Below are 20,983 nucleotides of genomic sequence, written 5' to 3' on the forward strand. Positions count from 1 at the left end.
CCGCGCAAGAAGCACGTGCGTGTCCGGGCTATGAACATGAGGGCATCTCGAGTGATGCTTGAGAGGCTGTCTGATACTTTTGTTCGTGAGAATACCGCCGATAGCCGATGACGCATCAGCTCGGACCCTCGTTCTGAGCTGCCTCAATGGGGCCTGCGATCCCCTGCATATCTCTCTATACCTTCCTTCACTACCAATTCGTCAAGGTTGTCTGCTCAAAGACTGGGATGGATGCCATAAGTTCAGACCCGTCACTTGCGCCAGATTACGACTTTGTCGTGCTGCACGCCGGGCAGTTCTTAACGCGTCAAAACGCCACTTGACGAGCAGTGAACGAAATACAGCTTTCCAATTGCATGCTTTTTCTCAGAGTCGCTGCCTTCGTCTCTGGACTTGATTTGCCTTCCGATTCGCAACAGGTAAATACGGTGAAACGCGTCTTGGAAAGCGTGGTTGTACTGTTGACATTAAAGTACATGGTAGCGTGCATCAATTGACCTATTGTAAATTCAGGAAACGATCCTATTGTTCGTCTCAAAGTTACTTCCGAGCACGCTCCACTGGATGCGATGTGATTGTCCGGTTGAAACACAATACCAGGGTTCAGCAAGAGCGATCCGGGCGCCGGAAGCAGTCTAGCTCCGATGGTCAAAGCTCTCTCACTCGATCCATCCGTGGATCCTCGCCGACAGTCAATCCATCGTTTCGACCACAGTCAGCGCCTTTTATCAAACACTGCGCTTCTTCTTTCTCCTTCTCTTTTCCCCATTATCGCGCGGTACGGGAAAACTCATTGATTGACTTCACTACTCTCGTGGCGCATCCGAACACGTTCGCAGCTTCCCAGATTACGCGCCCCTGTCCGTGTCGCGTCGCCCTCACCAACGTCGCTCACCTCCCATACCACAACCGCACGCGCAGCCATGTCGGACTACTCTAAGATGAAGAACGACGAGCTGTCCGCGCTCCTCAAGGAGCGCAAGCTACCTCACACCGGCAAGAAGGCAGAGATGGTCGAGCGCCTGCAAAAAGACGACGAGAAGTCTGGCGACAAGCCTGCCGCTGGCGCTGAAGATGAGATTGACTGGGACGACGAAGCTGATGATGCCGTTGCTGCACCAGCTGCTACCACCACAGCGACAGAAGAGACCGTCATTCCTAACGCAGAGATTGTCGCAAACGCTGGAGGCGAAGGCCAGCCATCGAACCCGCAAGCCGTACCTAACCAAGTCGCCGACATCGACCCTGCGCAAACCGACGACCTGACCATCGATCCGCCCGCGGAAGGCGCCACTGAAGCCAGCACAGAGCCTAAGCCAGAAGAGAAGAAGGAGCCCACTCCTGATTACACACGGGGTCTTGCTGCCACCAACCTTGACGACGAGATTGAGAAGCGCAAGAAGCGCGCGTTGAAGTTTGGTACTAAGTTCGAGGACGATGAGGGTCTCAAGAAGCTGGAGCGCGCTAAGAAGTTCGGAGAGGTCGGTCCCCCCAAGGGTCTCGATGAGGCTCTCCCAGAGCGCCGCGAGAAGCGCCAACGAGAGGCAGGTGGTGACGAAGCTGGTAGCAACAAGCGCCGTGAGGGGCGCCGCGATGGCGGACGAGACGGAGGTCGTACTGGAGGCCGTGGAGGACGGAGAGACAACCGCCCTCGTAGCAGGGACAACCGCGACAACCGCCCACGCGAGAACACACGCGAGAACAGGACTGGCGGTGGTCCTGGCGGAAGCTGGATGAGCGAGAAGGATAGGGCCGCTGCCGAGGCCAGGAAAGCCAAGTTCGCAAAGCCAACGGCTTGAGCTTGGAGACATGACATCGATTGTTTTCTGGATTTAACTTCCGAGCGGCCAACGAGCGACCTCGAAGACGGACCTTCGATACGGCGCCTAGACTCGGACTCGGTGGAAGAGCCTGGACAGCACCGGCGCACTCCTTGTATAACATATTTTGCGGGCTACTTTCTACCAATTTGCCGGACCATCTGCGATTGTCGCTTTTTCAGACACATCATGGATACATCAATTCAAAGCTCATTAATCTTCACCGCCGCCTCACCGTCTTCGCGATCCACTCTTTGCATATACAGCTCCTTGGACTTACATGGCGAGTCTTTAGCATATCTGTCTGCTGCCAGAATCATGAAGTCGCCAGCAGACCTTGTCTACATGGTGCAGCTCCTGCCTTCCCGATAGCACAGCTGGCTCAGTGGTCGATGTCGCACGGAAGCCGAGAATTGGTTACCACATATGACGGGTGTTTTGGACAGCTTCGCCCACACACCTGATCGCAAATCTATGTTCGCAGCACGCCAAACACTTGCACGCTCGCGATTCGCGATTCGCTGACAGCAACCCACGCATCTGCGGTCCAAGGGCATATAGACTCACTTGCCCAGTGAACATACATTGCAGTCCCAGAAGAACCGCATATATAGATCAAGTGATTGTCAAGCTACCAAGCGTTACTACAAGCTTCGGTTACGAACACACCGACATTGTGGTCCTCTTTGTGATACTAGTGCCGCTCAACGCCACGAAACCTGCTGCATATTCCCGACCTCGGCATGGGACTTTTATCCCCGCACACCAGCTAACACCGCCAAAGAGGGAAGGAAACGATTAGCAAGCGTCACCGTTAAATGGATCCCAGACACTAAGGGTGTTTGTGGGGATATTTAGACGGTCGGAGTCCCCGCGCGTAAATTCCGCGTTTCTAGTCTGCATTTGTTGTTTCGCCTCCTCGACTTTCGTTGATGTGTTGCTTGGTTCTCTTGACATCAGGATCAACAATCGGACCGCAGCCTACTCTGACTACTTGTTCTGGAACTTTGGACGTGCTGCATGACTCGGGACACAGAGACCGGAATCGGACAAAGAGTCGGAACAATTGTATGATCGGCATATACCCATGGGAAGAAATCGGTGACCAAATATTGTGCATCGGCATAGCTAGCGGAGCTTATAAAGGGTCGCCCCGTAGTGCTGATAAACAAGAAGCTTGACAACGCAGCTTTGCACGCGATGTCCCAATCAGATGTTGAGGAGAAACATGTCGTTAGAGACAAAGCAGTCTCGCAAGAAGACATGAGCCGCCCGTCGTCTTCGATCCACGATCACATCCATCAACAAGAGGAAACGGCAAGCAACCACGAGGTAGTGGGGGACAAAGAAGCGCAAATAGATGCGAGATCTACTTTGACTGCCGAATCCGCTATTCCTCCACCCCCAGATGGCGGACTCCATGCCTGGCTGAAGGTGTTTGGAGGATTCATGATATACATCAACATTTGGTACGTTAACACTTGCAACATCTCTACATCTCAGATGAAATGAGCTAAAACCACTACTCACCCAGGGGCTTCACCCTAACCTACGGCGCTTTCCAAACCTACTACCGCACTACGCTCCTCACCTCGTCTACCCCCAGCGCTATATCCTGGATCGGAACCGTACAAGCCTGGCTGCTCATCGTCATCGGCACGCTATCCGGACCCTTATTCGATCTCGGCTATTTCCGCAGCATGCTGCTCGTTGGAAACTTTCTGGTCGTGCTAGGCATCATGATGCTAAGTCTGAGTACACAGTACTGGCAGGTTTTCCTCAGCCAGGGCGTGTGTATGGGTTTAGGAGCTGGATTGCTGTATATACCTAGTTTGGCCATGGTGGGAGTGTGGTTTAGCAAGAAGAGAGCGTTGGCTATGGGTATTGTTATGAGTGGAATTGCTGTTGGTATGTCTTCCTCAGCACCATCTCTTTCCAAATGCAATGCAACACGACTAACAGCACGACCCCAGGAGGCGTAATCTACATAATCATGTTCGACCGCCTTACCAAAACCGCTGGTTTCCCCTGGGCTATCCGCGCTATAGGTTTCGTCGCTTTAGCCGCTGCTCTCCTTTCCATTCCCGCTCTGCTCTCTGGCTCCGCGTGGTTGAAGCACAAGCGAAAGCGTCGTGCGCTGTTCGACAAGTCAGCGCTCCATGACCGTCTCTTTCTCGTCTTTACTGCGTGCTCTTTCAGCACTTTCCTCGGCTACATTGTGCCTTACTTCTATATCCCGACGTATGCGCGCGAACGTCTTGGCAGCTCGGAGAGCACGGCGCTGTATATGCTTGTGTTGGCTATAGCGGGCAGTTTCTTCGGGAGACTGGTCAGTGGCGTCGCAGCGCATTGGGTTGGGGCTATCGTCACATGGGGAATTTGCGCGTTTGCGAGTGGGTTGTTGGCACTGGTTTGGATTAGTATAGAGACTGAGAAGAGCTTTATTGCTTTCAGTATACTGTGGGGTACGTTGCTACTATTACCTCATGCGTCACATTGGACTGACTATGAACTTAGGTTTCTTCTCGGCAGCTCTGGTAACCGTACCGTCTGCGGCCTTTGCAAACATCACACCCGATCTTTCGCGGTTGGGGACCAGGCTAGGCATGAGTTGGAGTGTGTCTAGTATTGCTACGCTTATCGGTGCGCCGATTGCCGGGGCTCTACTCAAGAAGACGGACGGGCGCACCAATTTCATTGGGGTGCAGGTTTGGAGTGGCGCTTGTTTGATGGTGGGGACGGGTTGGTTGGTGGTGCTTTGGGTTGTTACTGTGAAGTCGCAGAAGAAGGGTTGGAGAGTTTAGCACATGGAGGGGATGGGTCTATGATGTCTTTCGAAACTCAAAGAACCCATTTGAAGAAACTTTTTCGACATCTCTATGAGCATTTCATCAATACTGCAACGTGGTCACCATCTCCGATCATTGTGAATGGGATGGAAGCTGATATCGTAGCTCTCTAGTTCGACTTTGAACCCTCAAATTCGGTAGAGTGTGCTAGTTTTGCTGCTTCGCTCGACAAGCCGTGACGGAAGGAACCGGTGGCTTGCTTCCCAGCTGCTGCACAGGCAGGTTTTGGTTTCGGTACCTAGGTGCCATACCGATGACGGCCCGCAATCGGCCCTATATCCTGGCTCGTATCAACGACGGAGTGAACGTCAGCGATGTCGTTGTGTGATGGTTTGCTGATACTATCATGAAGGTGGGACGCTGATGTCTCCCGATCGCGCTTGCATCTCTAACAAGTCCTCACACTCAGTAGGGCTTACTAAAAGCAAAAAGCATATGCGAAAGTGAAGCGTTTAGATCGTCTCCCATTGGGGCCTGCTTCCTGCCACAAGAGCCCCTCGATCGCGGCTCCACATTTACAGCCCCTGGATCTTAGCCTCTTGGGGTACGACAGCCGGTAGCAGAGCATGATGTTCTCATTCATCATCGCTTCGGATCTAGATGATGTCGCTTAGCCATCCTAACGCTCGTGTTCTGCCGTACACGAGACGCGTGGGTGGCGCGACGCCGTGAAACCCAAGATCCTGCATCACTCCTGCACCCCTACTACTCATTATCCATGTAGCGTGATATCACACCGCTATAGCGTCGGTGCGGAACGGGTCGCTGACCACGATCCCCGCGGCGCGTCGTGCGTTAGTCTTCGTTTCGAGATCTCTTGGGTTCTTCTTCCTCTATCCCAGCCGCTGAAATGAGCTAGCGAGTATCCTTGTATCGCGTGGGGTTGTTGACGTCTCATCACCCTTCTATAGCTGTGCAACGACCCTAGCAAGCGCGTCATCGTGGGTATCACACGAACATGACCTACATGAATGCATGTAATACATCAATAATCATACGACATTTCTCTGGGCAATATCGTTGACCTCACAGCTACCAGGCTGAGGGCGCATCGCCGAGATTTCTCGGCATCGACCATGTTTAAGGAGAAAGTTAAAATCGAAGGTAAAAGCGGCAGTGCTATACCTACTGGATCTTCATTAATTCTTCCAGAACCCCCGTATCGCACGTTGGGCACCGAGGAAGTCCGCCCCACCGTGGCTCGTAACGAAGACGATCTAACGTTCAGCCTGCTTTATGACAGATAAGATTAGGCGACCCGGAGACCCGGAGACCTGGTCAACATTACTTGGACGTCAGCCTTCGATACACGAGATCACTGCGGGTGTTCACTCTAAGAAGAGTGGCTTCACATGTGATTTCCCTTACACAGATCTTCTAGAATTCAACCAATCCATATGGACAACGAGCCGATAAAACTTGTCTGGAGTAGGACGGCGTCATGTTGCTTATTTGCGGCTGGTATAGCCCTAGCCAACGCTCGAGCTTGGTCCAGTTTACGTTTGCGGGAATATGTACGACGGCATTAGGATCTGAAACCGAAAGATCTAGCGCCCCTGTAACCCTGCGCCGCGGGGCTCAAGGCTGTCTTGGTACACAGTACTTGTGGCGATACAACCGGTAATGGACATTGCTCCGCTGTCATCCTCACTTCGATCACCCGTTCCCTATAACAAAACCGAACAGTGGGACACCCCATAACAACGCCCTCGCGTGCAAAGCTGTTGTGACAGCATCATATCACTACGCCACACGGCTGCTCCTCGTGGCATGAAGAAGCGCGGATGACCTCCTAAGAGACTATTTGTGTCGCAAAACTGAAGTCATGTTCCATTTCATAGCTATCAATGCTACACTATATTAGAAATTGATTCGTCATATTGACTTCATCAACGTACTCTGTACGACCCGTTCACAACCATGGGTTCAGTTCGTCCAACCACCGTGGTATCAGTATCCATGCGCACGTGCAGCACCATACCCATGTGCTCGCGCCCATTCAGCGTGTTTGCCGCGTGTTGCGCCAACTCCTTCGAGGCAAACTTGGCGGTTGCCACGCCTTTGAACACGCCGGTGCGGCTATCTCTCATGAGTTGGATTTCGATGGCGTATCCGACGGTTTGCAACAGCAGCGCATTGAGATCGTCGGATGTGCATTTGTAGCTGAGGTTACGAACGAAGATGCCGCGCGCTTCAGTCAAGACTGCTCCACCCCGGACATTGACTGGCATTCCGTTCGTGCTAGTCGAGTATACAGGTGGTTGCGGCAACGCATAAGCTGGGTAAACTGGGGCATGGGTATATGCGACTTGCTGGGGGGAATATGTTTGCATCTGCGGGTACATTGCGTACGGGTACCTGGCCTGTGTTGTCATATATGGCCCAGATGCTGCTGTCGTGCTCGCGCGGGCGCCGCCAAGTTGGTTTACTCTTCCGATGTCGATGCCACAGCGCCCAGTGGAATGGCCTCCTTCGGGCACTTCAGGGAACAATGTGGAGCAGTTGCAACGCATTAATCGGTAACCGTCACCCTTGCGACTCGTTTCCCACACATGCACCAGCATGCCCTTTGAACGGTAGTAGACTTCTGCGGATGGAGTTAGCGTCGTGTTACCCAAGTTTAGCGACTTCGGTACGCACTGTATACTGCATCGGCATCCTCCCTGTCCTTGAGACGACACCACCCCTGCATCTCCCCTCGTCGTTGACCTTGGCTGGAATATACATCAGCCCATCCCGGCTGCTCTTTGACCACCTTGCGAAGGTGGTCCTTGAATTCTTGCCAGCCAGTCAAGTATGGAGCATAACGTGTTGTCCCAGAGACGACAAGAAGAAAATCTTCATCTCCGTACTTCTGAGAATCTGTGTAGGACATTGTTGAAATGTGGGTGTCGTGACTGTATCTGGAGATATCCACCTCAAAGGACACGTCAATATGTAATTGAACTAGAATATGATTGACCAGGGCTCATTCAATATCAAATCGAAGATGGGAGTTGGGATGAGAACGATCGGGGAACTTGAGATTTTGATCGCGTAGGACGAGATCCGTTCTTCTGCTTTTAAACTACCATCAGCCATGATCTCCCGTTCCGGCATCGTAAGAGTAGGGGTCGGATATCCTTGTGATAGTCGGCGAACTACCTATAGGAAGCCTCCCCGTCCCGGTCTGCAGTCAGATCTGGAGCAAGAGATTGATCCTTGAAGCTCAAGCCATGGCGTTGATGCGGCGTTTTGTCTCGTTTCCACCAGATCTCAAGCTAGCGAGATCGCGGTCCTTAAGGTGCAAGGGTGCATGGCACCGCCATCCCGTTAACGGCGCTAGGTGCCGCGTAAAAGCCGCCACTGGCTTGCTGATAGCGTCATCAACTTCATCTTGGAACATGCAACCGTACCTATTGCATTTCCTGGTTGCGTCGCTACGAGGGTCGTGAGGCAGCTGCTGAGGGATCGGATCGACGTGGGGTGTCGCATACTGCCTTTGCCGATCAAAAAGAATTAATACCATACTTCATTCAGTAAATGAGACATGTTAAAGACCCAGTAATCCTGCCAGTCCTGCTGCTGTCGATTATGATCGGTCTTTGCATGCATTTAGTGATAGAGGCGTTGCGGCACGCCTCGGACGTTGCCGCAGCTATGGCTACTTGCATGCTAGATAGCCGTTGCTGGATGAAGTGTAGTAAAGGAACGGGTAAGTGATATCACCTAGGATTAACGTCCTTTGAGGCCTAACTGTTACATCGTTTGGGGACAATAAAGCGCCAACTGTGGGTCAAATCTAGTCGAGTCAGCAACATCCTTCCCAACGAAGGGTTAGCACCAGGAACGAGCTGCACGTTGCCATTCTTACTCTAGAAAGCCATGAAGTACGTATGCATGCCCCTGAGTATGCTATATAGCCTCCATCGAGATGGCATTGCATATGGAAGGATCAAGACGAACTCCAGACGATAAGCTTTTGATCGAACCCCCCACTTATCAAGAACTCGGCCTTCCCTTTGTCGTCTGAACCAGGGGAACTAGGCCCTACCATCTGGCCCGCCCAGAGACATCGTAGCTTTGACCCAGGCTCATGTGCCTCCAATGATGAGATCAACTTTCCACTCTTGGTTTCAATGCCACGAACCACACCATCATCAGAGCTCACGTACACACCAGAGCCATCAGGTCGCCAGACGAGACGCGGCGTGGAGTAAGCGGTTTGTGGCGCAAGAGTGGAGACATTGACTAATATAGCCGCTTCTTCTTTATCTGCAACGAGCAGCTCAGCCCGGGCTTGCGACGCTTGTGTGACGGGTCCATCCGAGTCTAGACTAGTACCTGTATCCGTCACTGAAGAACGAGTAGGAGGAAGCAGAAGCTTCGCGACCAATAGCTTCATATGCGGCGTGCTGGATGTCGCGATCGCCACAAGATGTGGATTTGTAGGGCAGATCTGGATATCGGATGGCGTGAATGCAACCCAGGCATTGGAATGCGGAGCAAGATTCTGCTTGCCGATCAGGGTGAACGTCGGTGACTCTGGGCTAGGTACAGCGTAGAAATGCAGAAAGGTCGAGTCTCTTCGAGCAACTACCAGGACTGGTGTTCCGTCTCCAGGTAAGGTGACGAATAAGGTCGACTCTGGAATGCTGGGTAACGACAAGGTTGCTATTGGGTCTCCTAGTCGCGGCTGGTCGACATTGGGATCAAGCTGGTATAGGACTACTTTGGCATCCCATCCCGCGCTGGCAACTAGCATGGAACCGCCTTCGGAAGACCAGGTGGAGATTTTGACAACATACTTGGAGTGATCTTTACGTTCTTCCAGTATGGCGTTGGCGGCTGCATCGAACAGCGTCAGCTTGCCAGACATCGAAGCTATCAGCAGTCGTCTGGAGTCTACCGGAACAATGTCTAGAGTTGGAGAACCCTGGAAGCTGGAAATCGTCTGGATGCAGTCAAGCGACGATGTGCTCGGATCCATCAGGTGTAATTGACGATCAGCCGTGGTGACGGCAATATACTGTTGTGTTGCTGTCGTTGATGGTAGTAACAGGTCGAGAACGGAAATGCTGAGTATGTTGGATCGACTCGGTAAAGACTGTACAACTTTCGGCTTAGCAGGCGCCTGAACGGTCCATGCTTGCTTTGCATCATCAACCCCAAGCTTCTCAAAGTTGAGGCTTAGGTCGAATGTCTTCTTCTCTTGCAAGATAGACTCGATAGTGATCGGGTTGTCAGCAGCTGAGCCCGTATCCGAAGGCAGGTCGGCTTCCTGAACGAAGCTGTTCAAGGTCTAGGTCAGTGTTAGCACCTTCACATCACCTGGGTAGTGATGACGTAACCTGAGTGTACCCATTCGCTCTCAGATACCGCGCGACAAGTTCTGCTGCAGACGGAAGCATATCGTCAGATTTCTTGCTCACCTACGGCTCGTTTCAAGTGATCGCGCTTGATGGCGAAGCTGATATGTCACACGTAGACATTGTGGCGTATGGTTGTGTGTTGATGAAGGTCGAGCTAGCCTTATCGATAGCGCAGCCGCTAATTCCGCCCCCACACGATCGTGCAGAAGTTTCCGAAGTCTCGACGGGCATCAGACATACATCAAGAAAGCACTAATTGATTTGACAAGAAACATGGAGGCAAGTGCTAATGAACGAAATTCCACGACAAGTCTGACTTTCATAGAAAAATACTACCCTTCGTGAGAGACTAACAAAGGAAGTCGTGTCGGCTCAGCAGGCTACAGTCGAAGAGCCGTACAGTATATCAAGCCGTCTACGGCTTTCAAAAGCGTACCAAGCACTTGGTTATCCAGATCTCGCTGCGGGTGATGCATACAAAGCCCTCATCCTAGTGGATGAAGTACTCGATGAAGGCGAATACCACGACGAAGCCTTGGAGACAGCACGAACAGACGTTATCTCTGAACGTATGACAGAATTGGACATGAAGGATGAGGAGAAGAATTCGTCTTTAGTAGATGATGACATTTTGACATGGGCGCAAACGCGCTGGTCTAGGAGCGCGTACGTAAATTGTCCTATGTTGGATGAACTTTCGAGTGGGAAGCTAATCTTCACAGTCATGATATACTAATCAGCTGCTTATTGGACTGTGGTTGTCTACGCAGTGCATCTGACTATATATCCCGCGCAAGAAAAGCCTTTCCGGAAGATCCGGTCTTCAAGGACTACGAGAAGTCTTTGTGGAACCATTTGCGGACTTACTTCGAGCATCAAGGGGAGTCTGCTGAGAACGTCGATGTAGAAGACTATCCAGACAAGGGCTTCGTCCGCCGCGAACAGTATCCTTGGAACCATCATGAGCCGGACCGCTTCTCTGCAGAGTGCCTCGACTTCCTTAATGAGGAGCTTGCGGATATAGCACCAAAACTGGAGGTCAGAGTCTCTGAGTTGCCTATTCTCAGTACTACTTCGACAACTGACGGAACGAACCCGGGAACAAACTATACGAAGCAACTGGGCTTATTTGCTAAAGACGAAATAACACCTGGCGAGACCATTTTGGAGGAAAAGTCTTTACTTACCGCTATATCAAGGCTTCATGAGTCGTATTGCGATGCTTGCGTTATACCACTTGCGAATGGAGACGATACAGTGATATCCTGCGAAGAATGTGAAGAAGTATTCTTCTGCAGCGAAGAGTGCCACGACCTAGCTCAAGACCAGTATCATCCAGCGCTATGTGGTGTCAGCGTCGACCAGGGCAAGGTACCCGCACGTGAGGCGGCAGACTATCTCTATACCCTTCTCCTTGTCCGCGCACTAGCGTTAGCGGAGACCCTGGATCTCCATCCTTTGGAGTTGAAGGAAGTGCGATACATTTGGGGTGACTATCATGGCAAAGATCTCGAGACCGTGTGGCAAGCGGATGCTTCGGGTCGCCTGAGCGATGCTTTTGCACACGTACCGCAAACGCTTCCCTTCTCGTTCAAGAGCAACATACTCATGCCGTTGCATGTTCTAGAAAAGATGGACATCAACATTTTCACCCAAAGTCACCGCTATGATACCTGGGTCTTCAACACTCTGTATGCGAAGTTCCGCGGAACAGCGTCTGCGCAGCAGGGGCTCGACGGAAGGCCTGAGATTAGCGCTGTTCATCCTATGTGGTGTCTCGCGAATCATAGCTGTGATCCTAATGTCGCCTGGGAATGGCGTGGGTCGATGCGCTTTTGGACCCGCGAAGAGTTGGTTGATTGGAAGGGTAGAGACCCGAACAAGGGGCCTGGTCTCAAGAGAGATGAAGAGGTGTTTGGCCACTACTGCGACGTACGTCTGCCGGTGAAGGAGAGACGGGAATGGGCTTCTGGAGCACTTGGCGGAGATTGTATGTGCGCTAGATGCGTCTGGGAAGAGGCGGAAGAACGGAAGCACAGTGCTTCGCAATAAGAACCCTGCAGCCGCCATGCAGTGTCGAAACTGGTGGAGACCAGAGATACTGTACGGTCGACATGTGAAACCGGCGGCTTCGCATTATAGTATATTTGCAGGCCGGCCAGGTGGGCTTTTGTCGCAAGTCAAACGCCAGACAAACGAGCGCAGGATCGATGCAGCACAGAGTTGTAAGTTGTGGAGATCTGGTACAACGCTTGTATACGAATATGGCAGCAACTCGAGATATCGGCAATCGCGCCATGCGGGTTCATCTGCCGGCCAATCCCAGTATTCGTGGGGGCCGCTGTTCGAAGCACACCCGGCAGGACACATGATGCAGCGGCAAGAATCAGGCCATAACCCAACGCCATGGTGACACCATCACATCTCCGTCATGGTGCATCTCGGGGGCCCTGCATCACGGCGCACTTCGTGGGAGAGCTCCACCGTTTATGAGTAACCATAGTCGCCATGCGCTTGTCTCGTCCCCTGGGTTTTGCGAGCCTATCACAATCGGGTTCATGTGCCTTCACGGCATGACGGCATTACGAGATATTCAGACAAGCGCCATACCTGGGCATTCAGCCGAAATGTTTGTGTTGCATAATTTCGGCACTCTTCCTTGTCTTCCATCACTCGGTTGCCTTCTTACACCACACGATCGGTGTGCTCCCTGTACTGGCCTCATTTTTCCAGCGCCTAGTTCCTACTTTTGGGTCATCCACACCAATATCTTACGCGGCTTTTAAGCCAAATCCCCAAGATGGCGCACCTTGCCATGCTGTCGGGTTTCCATCCTTGGCATACACCACGATGCGTGCGTCCTTCCACAACCTTCTGACATCGAGCAACTGAAAACACGCGCTACTGTGAAGCTGACACGAAGTCAAACCCACCTCCGTGGGTCTTGCTTTTACGGATAGATTCCCGCGGCCCGCTGGCGTCATCATCTGCCGCCGACCCCTGGCAATCGAGCTTCACTGGATGGGCGGAGCCGCATCACGTGGAACCTAGGGACTGTGATTACTTTGACGGTGTAGTGATTCCAAATAGTTCAGCTTACTGCAAGAATATGGCGCTACATGAAATCAGGCTTCCTTGGATAGGCAGGAGGGTCATGAATCCCTGTTACCGAGCCACTGAAGGATTTGCGGTTACGAGCATCCGTACAGATACTGTCTGCGACTACTACCACCGGTATCATAGCACCCACCATAATGATCGCTGTTAGTATCTCATGTTGCACCGCCTATGCATTGCTCTTAACAATGTGCGGCGGATGAATATAACCTTGACGTTCAACAGGGCTCTGGCTCGACATTGTTTCCTATATCGTAGGCAGTATTTGTGTTCATTGTACTAGGAACCGTTCCATATACTCAACTACAGTATGGCGACGGCAATAATGAAGATTTCGCCACGTCAGCGTCATGATCACCATCTAGAAGGCAATCATCGCTCGGCATGTCCAAGACAGCACTTTTCAGTGCCGAATGCTCAACGGCAGCGGTTAGCACACACAATGTGATGCTGTGCTCATAATCTCATTGATCAATTACTGTAACCAAGAGTTAATCAATAGGACGTTCCATAATACACTGCGAAGGGGCTCTGCGTGAGATGTCGATTTTGGTGAGTGGGGCTGCTCTTACCTAGGTACCAAATACTGTATGTACTCTGCTAGTGATGACATTCAGATTCATGCTAAGGTGACGTGACTGATCAGCAATGTAAGATTCAGACGACAAGTCATTCAACGCATAGCTTGAAAACTTGAAGAGCCGTCACGTTGCGGTCACTTCTCTTGAAGTGTTGAGATGCCGCATATCTGAGCCCAAACATGACCAGCTCTCAACCCTAATACAAGAACAATAGAACAGCCACCCCCAGATATAACACGACCGGATAAAATGCCTGCTAATGCCCTCTGCAATGTGTATAAAGTTTGCTGCAACTTAATCTCGTGGATGTGCAGGTCAAAATAGACCACGTGGAGACAAACGTGAGTGAACGCCGCAGAACAACCATCTCCGATCCGCGCACAGGAGATCTCTGAGTCCCATAGCACACCCAGACGCTCGAATTGCATCAAAGGCCCATGCCCCCGTCAGACTCACATCTGCGTCCCAACACCCTCATTTGGCCTATCACACCCTTTCGCGGGAGCTCAGATCAATTCCCACGATCCAGCCCCGATAATCGTGACAAGCGGAAAATGTCATGACCTTACTAGCGGGACGCGATAGGCGGTAGTATGCTTATACTGACAGGGTTCCATACACCCCCTACGCAGAATCCGGATGGCAAGGCAGTACGCAGTGCCCATCTCCGTCTCTCGCTCCCCGCCACAGCACTCAACAAATACACGTATGATATCACGTCATGTATCTAATGAATAGCTCTTTCTCTTTCCGGCACGATGCACTGCAGAACAGCGCCCCGCTCCATACTTCTTTCACACCCATCCGGTGGCGGAGCTGCAGCATCGAAGGCACGCTGCGATCGAGCGGGGGGCACCAGATCAACTTACATTATCCAAGAAAGGGCAAAATGTGTGGCTATTGGATGGAGATGATATGACCGAGTCCCAACGGTCCAGGTGCATCTGCACACCTCAATAGGCATTCTAGCAACGAGCCAGGTCTACTTTGCACTCGCTGAAGCGCCAACCCATTAAGGGCTCACGGACCATTCATGCTTACTAGACCACGGAGCTCTACTGGGCGTTGGATAGTTGATGCACATCGTCGACTTGGTACAACGTGCATGCTGTACAGATTCGTGCCGCTACTCAGCACCCACACTTGCTTCTTCACTGAGACGCCGCCAGTCAATGAATTCGACAGGCGTCACCCCCAACGCTCTCTAGAAGTATTGATTATACACCCAACACTAGCTGATTCGCCATGCCTTGCCACGTTACCCATGAAGATGTCTTCGCTTAGTCGACGGATAGAATTAAGGCACTCCGTTCTATGATGAACTATCAGCAGCCCGTGTCAGTCTGGAGTGTGGCATGCTATCCCCGACCAATCTACCCAACCCGTAGCGAATGACCCAATTTATACTTCTGAGCTAAGTGTACGCATCCCCAATTGCAATAGTGAAGCATCACATCATGACCCACATGATCAAGCCGGCGTATTGATAACACACTCTACCATCGCTGCGACAATGTCACCGATATCAAACTCGAGTACACATTCCTTGTAGAGTAAGATTCTATTCCCTAGACTCGAGATGTCCCGTCAAGCTACAATGTAGAAGAGTGTCTATAAGGTATCACAGCATACATGATGTAAAGCTCATGGAGAGACATACGTGCAGCGAGCAACAAAGGCCAATCACTCCGAGTTGGTAATCCACTCCCACCAGCCGAGCTGAGGCAGCCCAGTCTCAATGCCGCACGCCCTAACGACAGCCACGACGACAGCACCCAACACGCTCATGCCGCCTAGCACCTTCACGAGAACGAAGCTCTGTCGCCTTAATTCGTCGCCGAAATTGCACAGGCCAAGCGGATCTCGCGAGTCTAGCCCAACAGCTTTGGCATAGCGTTGACTGACCTTAACAGTCTTCTTCTCGTCGCTGTTGCGTCTGACTACCGCCCATTCAGCTCTCGGTAACTCGCCAGGCGATGCGACGATCGTGCCCTTCGATACCTCCTCGCCGACGCGCTCGAGCAGCCATTTAGCCCTGTCGTTGCTCTGGAGTTCCTCGAATCGTTCTTTTTCGTTTCGTCGGCTGCGCTGCAGATCTGTTGCCCATCTTGCTATCCGTACTTCGTTGAGGCGCTGCTCGCCTTGCGCAGTGTTGTTGTATCTTGCCAGTGAAAAGTTGCCAAGGGGCTCGAGAGACTCGGAGTTGGCTAGGGAGGGAGAGGAGGCGAGGAGAGGGGATTGTAGGTTCGATGGGTAGAATGGTGATCCTGATCCGGGTACCAGGACACCCGATGGCGATGCAGCGGAGAATACTGAGGATGCTGCGGATGCTGATAAAGAGGTTAGCTTGCACAATGTGGCAGGGAGATGATCTTACAATTCAGGTGGGCTCCGTTCAGTCCGACTGAAGCCGTTGTCGGACTACGTGGTTGAGCTAGACTCTGTAGCATTACAGAGTCGCCTGGTAGCTTAATCCTGCGCCGCCATGCTAAGAACTTCTTCGCTGCTGAATACCGAAGCCACGCAATGGAGTCAGGATCGAATACCTGGTTGACTAGTGGAGCGAGTTCAGAGGGAAGAAGAGGCTGCACGTAGTCGGGCGACATGAGCAAGGACGCATCCATGTTATCGTGGTCTGGACCAGACGTCGAGGAGACGGCGTAAGGATAGGTTGGTGTAGTGAAGGGGTATTCAGCTGCCTCACTTGGCGCTCCTGATCCCGAAGTCCTAGCGACCGGAAGGCCCTGTACGGCAAGTAAGGCATCGTCCATGGCCTTTCCGAAGAAGAAGGGTCTAAGAGCAGTGGTTTGAAGCCGTGCGAGTATGGACGTCTTTAGAGCTACCACTTCTTGCGCCAAAAGTGTGTCTGATTTGGCAATTACAGGCACGACGTTGGTAAAGTGCGATAGCCTTTGCATGTACTCAACATCTTTCGTGATGTCTCGATCTGGGTGAAGTCAGTAAGAATGAAAGTACGAACGATGGTTTGGCTTACTTGGTGGGAGCAAGTATATGACGACGTCCACTAGGACGCCCCCACTACCACTGACGACCCCAAGCACATCATTGTCTTCTAATGTTGTTACTGATGAGGTCTGGTATAACAGCGACTCGACATAGTCTATCACCATGCTCATATCCTTCTCCGAAGAGCCTTGTGAGTACCCAGGCGTGTCTACGAAACATATGTTTCTCTCCAAGACAGTATCCATACTGCTCTTTCTTCTTCGCAGAATGCCGCTCTCTTCGGTATCAGTCCACCAATGAGGGTAAGGCTTCGTGCTCGCATGTATCTCAGTCACCCGGGTTGTGACCGCATGCTCGGCTTTCTTTGTGCGGAATTTCGACTTCGTTGGGCGTGAAGGCGCGCTCGGCTGGGAGGGCGATAGAGGATCTACGTGTACGATGTCTTCGCAGGCCTGAACGATGGACCGAATGAGGGACGATTTGCCGACACCTGCATAGTGCTTGTCAGTATAGCGCTTTCTACGCAATGATATCGCATGTCGCGACTATGACGCACCTGTCTCGCCCGCCACCATAACTCTCAGCTTTCCCATAGCCTTGCCTCTGGTTGTGAATGGCCTCCTAGTTGGCATCTGCATCTCAGGCATGACCAGCTGTGGAAAGCTCGCCATGTCCTGCTGCATCTCTACCTGCTCTTCCTCCTCTCCACTCGAAACAACGGCCTGGCTCGCAGCATCATCCATGGCAAACTCCTCATCGGACAGCTTGAGCGACGCGATCGAAGCAGACCTCGGCGTGCTCCCCATAGCGGACGTGGGGAGTGGGGAAGGAACGTCGACGCTGGCGGCGGGAAGTTTAAAGTGTGTAATCGAGTCATTTTTCGTATAGTTTCTCCTCAGTTTCCGTACCGAAGTTATCCTGGATCTGTCTGGCGGTGTGGCTGAATCTGTCGAAGAGCTATGCGACTCGGATCTTGAACTCTTTGCCCCATGATGCTGCGTCTTACTAGCCTTTTCTGGATCTGTACCTTCTGGGCCGAAAGCAGCCTCCAAAGTATCTGCAAGACTCTGTACTCCGAATGTACTGTCCTGCTGCTTTGCTGGAGCAGTCGCGCTGTGAGGAGGAGCCATGGTGTGCTCCAAATCCCCGACGCGCTTCATGACGAAGGTAGTGGGGACATTGCTCGAAGGGGCGGTAGGATGATCGACGCTTGATTTACGAGATCGCGGCCGAACAGTGGGAGGCAGGGCGTCGCCGCCCGGTAGCGGTCGCATGTTTGCAGAGCTCCTGGGGCATATGTTGCAGAGTAGGTGAGTACAGCGGGTTGAAAGCGAGAGTCTTGGTCAGCTTCAGTAGATACCGAGTGGTGATGTGATGCACGTCGCGCGACGGCCCCGCTTAGCCCCGCGCGATCTACTGCGACCTTAGCCTCGTGATAATGCGCCAGCGTTAATTAAGTGGAGTGTGAGGAAGAGCAGTAGCTGGATTATCAGGGTATCAGGGTACGAGTCTTTCGTATGCACGAAACGTAGGTTGGCGCGGCTTGAAGCTTATGGGCTGTTGCTGATGCAGGTGATTGCGCGTCTTCGAATCAACGGTCAGCGCAGCACTAGGCACATCTTGCGTCGCACTAGACCTATCAGGTGACGTTATCAGCAATCACCAGACAACCTCACTCTAGTACATCTACACCGTGTTGGAGCGTATATCATTTATTGTATTCGTACCAGATCATCTCACGATTTGACTGCCCTTCCCCGTCCGATCCTGTTGTCGCCGAAGCTATGCTGTACACCCATTACACCAGATGCTATGACATCCCTAGCCCGTACCCAGGAACCCCCAGATAGCCTTCCCTAAACATTACTTGACGAAGAATGCGACCGCGAAGAAGGGAATATGTTCGAAAACGGCTGAACGGATATACACGGATACAGAAAGGAAACATGCAGAAACGAAACCACTCGCTATGCAAGGGCTCAGAGCCCTAAGACGAACGCGTACGCCCAGACTTTTCCTCGAAATGAAATGACTTTTATACAAGCGCTGAAAGGGGGTCGGTACAGTACATGGCTAAAGCCGTCAGTCGTGAGGCCATCGAGTCAAACCGACTCAACAAGAGATAGAAGAAGAATGGCAAAAGGAACGAGGGAGTAAGCAGCGCGTGAAGCCTCCTATGATTCCTGAGGAGCAGCACCGCCGCGACCGCCACGCATGGGTCCACCGCGTCCCCGAGGTTGGAAGTTGCCACGGGGTGCTTGACCACCCATACCGCCACGGCCGCCGCGAGGAGCACCGCCACGAGGGAATCCTCCTCCCCTGTTGAACTGGCCGGGGTTCTGGCGGCGTTCCTCGACCTTGATCTCAATGCCGTTGATCGTGTGGGGGTTGGCTGCGACGGCAGCTTGGAAGCCAGCGGGTGTCTTGAAGTCGACGAAAGCACAGTTCTGCAGGGTGTTAGTTGAGGTACCATGTGGTGAAGCACATTTACTTACCTTGCCACGGCTGATGTCAAGGTACTCGATCTCGCCGTACTTGGTCAGGGCAGTCTTCAGAGCAGCGTCGTCGACTTGGCTGTAGACGTTCTTGATGTAAGCGCGCTTCTGGTCGGGGTCGGCGGCAGGTCCTGCGTTCTGTGCGCGGGACTGCTCCTTCTTGTGTCCAGTGGCTGTTTGCCAGCCAGCAGCCTCGCCCTGGCTTGTCGCGGGGGATTGGTCACGAGCAGGTGCTGAGGTCTGGCTGGGGGCGGCGGCAGCGGCTTGAGCAGGAGCGGCGGCAGCGGCCTTGGGCTGCGAAGGAGCTTGCTGAGCGGCGGGGGCGTTGACGACGGGAGTGGCGACCTTGTGTGCAGAGGCGGCGAGGCTGGCCCAAGTTCGGGGAGCGGCAGGCTTGGGGGGACCAGAGGGCATGGCAACGGGGGCGGCCTTTTGGGCGGGGGCCGGTGCGGCAGCGGCAGGCTTCTCAGGCTCGGCGGTCTCCTCAGCGGCGGGGGTTGGCTCTGCGACCTTCTCCTCGACAGCGGCAGGTGCCTCCTCAGCAGCGGGCTGCTCAATCTCCTCTGGAACCTGTTGAGCCGGGGCAGCAGGCGCGACCTCCTCGACAGACGGCTCCTCTTGCGCAGCCTGGTGTAGCTTGTTGTCCACCTTGTTCAGGTCCTCCTCGCTGGTCGCGATCTCGTCGCTCTGGTTGAGGTCGGCATTCTCGGGGACGGCAGCGGTGGGAGCGGGCTCGGTGACACCGTTGGGGGGCGCGGCCTGCTCTTGCTGGTCCTCGTCCTCCTCGGGCTCGTCGGCAAGGTAGCGGAAGATGTCGTTGAGGACGAAGTAACCGTTGGTCTGCTCGGCGAGGACGAAAGTCTGCACGAAGCGCTTGTGGGGCTGGCCTTGGTTGGAGATCTCACCGATGACTTGGATGACGATGTTGGCATCGGAGCCCTGCGAGTCGACGTTGGTAACGCGGACCTTGGTGTCCTTGAACTCAAGCTCCTTGATGCGCTCGTTGATGGCCTAGACGCGGGTTAGCATGCATCGACTGCAATTGGGCATTCTTCACGTACCTTCTGGCCTAGGCAGACGTTGACCTTGTCCTCTTCGACACCGGAAACATACTGGGAGCGCTTGTTGTAGAAAAGCTGCAAATTGGGTCAGTCGCGTGGTCACCAAGAAAAGCCTTCCCGCAGTTGCGACTTACGTAGAGTCGGTCCGGGCTCTTGCTCAGGGTGGTGTAGTACTGCTCGACAAAGTACCAGCCGACCTCGTCCTTGGGGATCTCTGAGGCGGCGGCTTGCTGTGCGGGCTGGCTGGGCGTGGGCTGCTGCGAGGGTGTGAAGTTGGAGGCGCCGGTGGAGTAGCTGTTCTCGTACTGCTGCGGCGCGTAGTTGCCGTTGACGGGGCCGGATGACTCGGTGGATGCCATTTTCAATGTGCGGGTGACGGCGAGGTTATGCGGCGGGATGGAGGGCGAATTGCGTCGAGTTTGCGCGGAGTGTGGTGGGGGATGAGATACGCGAAGCAGAGGACAGGCGCCTAGATGCTAAGACAGCAAGTCGACGTTAGCATAGTAAAAAGCTATCCTCGGGCTAGTTGCGCGTACCGGGCCGTGTGCACTGAAATGGGATGGAATCCGGTGGAGATGCAGGAATAGGCGGGCGATGAGATGGCGATGCGCGGGTGTAGATGGCCGAATATATTATGCGAAGCTCCCCAGCAGATGATCGGGATGGATTCAGGGTAGTCGGGGCTTGGGCGTGGGTTGGTCGTTGTGCGCGTTCAAGCAAGAGTGCTAGTGAGGACCACACT

General features: G+C 53.1%; 7 protein-coding genes across 7 annotated transcripts; 3 read left to right on the plus strand and 4 right to left on the minus strand.

Moving 5' to 3' along the window:
* Positions 1-923: 923 nt before the first annotated feature.
* J4E84_003134 (uncharacterized protein) lies at positions 924-1,799 on the plus strand (the record flags this gene model as incomplete). Its single annotated transcript, XM_049385752.1, has 1 exon — positions 924-1,799. The coding sequence occupies one exon, from the start codon at positions 924-926 to the stop codon at positions 1,797-1,799; it is 876 nt and encodes a 291-aa protein (XP_049246629.1).
* A 1,284-nt stretch (positions 1,800-3,083) lies between these two features.
* Positions 3,084-4,624, plus strand: J4E84_003135 (uncharacterized protein; the record flags this gene model as incomplete). Its single annotated transcript, XM_049385753.1, has 4 exons — positions 3,084-3,289; positions 3,355-3,728; positions 3,794-4,285; positions 4,338-4,624. 4 exons carry the CDS (start codon positions 3,084-3,086, stop codon positions 4,622-4,624), a joined length of 1,359 nt encoding a protein of 452 aa, XP_049246630.1.
* Positions 4,625-6,513: 1,889 nt separating this feature from the next.
* J4E84_003136 (uncharacterized protein) lies at positions 6,514-7,544 on the minus strand (the record flags this gene model as incomplete). The annotated part of the gene is made up of 3 exons (XM_049385754.1): positions 6,514-6,519; positions 6,568-7,256; positions 7,310-7,544. The coding sequence occupies 3 exons, from the start codon at positions 7,542-7,544 to the stop codon at positions 6,514-6,516; spliced, it is 930 nt and encodes a 309-aa protein (XP_049246631.1).
* A 1,059-nt stretch (positions 7,545-8,603) lies between these two features.
* On the minus strand, positions 8,604-10,059 carry J4E84_003137 (uncharacterized protein; the record flags this gene model as incomplete). Its single annotated transcript, XM_049385755.1, has 2 exons — positions 8,604-9,950; positions 10,000-10,059. The coding sequence occupies 2 exons, from the start codon at positions 10,057-10,059 to the stop codon at positions 8,604-8,606; spliced, it is 1,407 nt and encodes a 468-aa protein (XP_049246632.1).
* A 547-nt stretch (positions 10,060-10,606) lies between these two features.
* On the plus strand, positions 10,607-12,072 carry J4E84_003138 (uncharacterized protein; the record flags this gene model as incomplete). Its single annotated transcript, XM_049385756.1, has 2 exons — positions 10,607-10,686; positions 10,743-12,072. The coding sequence occupies 2 exons, from the start codon at positions 10,607-10,609 to the stop codon at positions 12,070-12,072; spliced, it is 1,410 nt and encodes a 469-aa protein (XP_049246633.1).
* Positions 12,073-15,401: 3,329 nt separating this feature from the next.
* On the minus strand, positions 15,402-17,959 carry J4E84_003139 (uncharacterized protein; the record flags this gene model as incomplete). The annotated part of the gene is made up of 4 exons (XM_049385757.1): positions 15,402-16,048; positions 16,096-16,665; positions 16,714-17,175; positions 17,242-17,959. 4 exons carry the CDS (start codon positions 17,957-17,959, stop codon positions 15,402-15,404), a joined length of 2,397 nt encoding a protein of 798 aa, XP_049246634.1.
* A 900-nt stretch (positions 17,960-18,859) lies between these two features.
* On the minus strand, positions 18,860-20,600 carry J4E84_003140 (uncharacterized protein; the record flags this gene model as incomplete). The annotated part of the gene is made up of 4 exons (XM_049385758.1): positions 18,860-19,132; positions 19,181-20,191; positions 20,242-20,316; positions 20,376-20,600. 4 exons carry the CDS (start codon positions 20,598-20,600, stop codon positions 18,860-18,862), a joined length of 1,584 nt encoding a protein of 527 aa, XP_049246635.1.
* Positions 20,601-20,983: the final 383 nt, after the last annotated feature.

Source organism: Alternaria hordeiaustralica (genome assembly GCF_023758085.1).
Source record: "Alternaria hordeiaustralica strain BMP 2776 chromosome Unknown scaffold_4, whole genome shotgun sequence".
NCBI classification, from domain to species: Eukaryota; Fungi; Ascomycota; class Dothideomycetes; order Pleosporales; family Pleosporaceae; genus Alternaria; species Alternaria hordeiaustralica.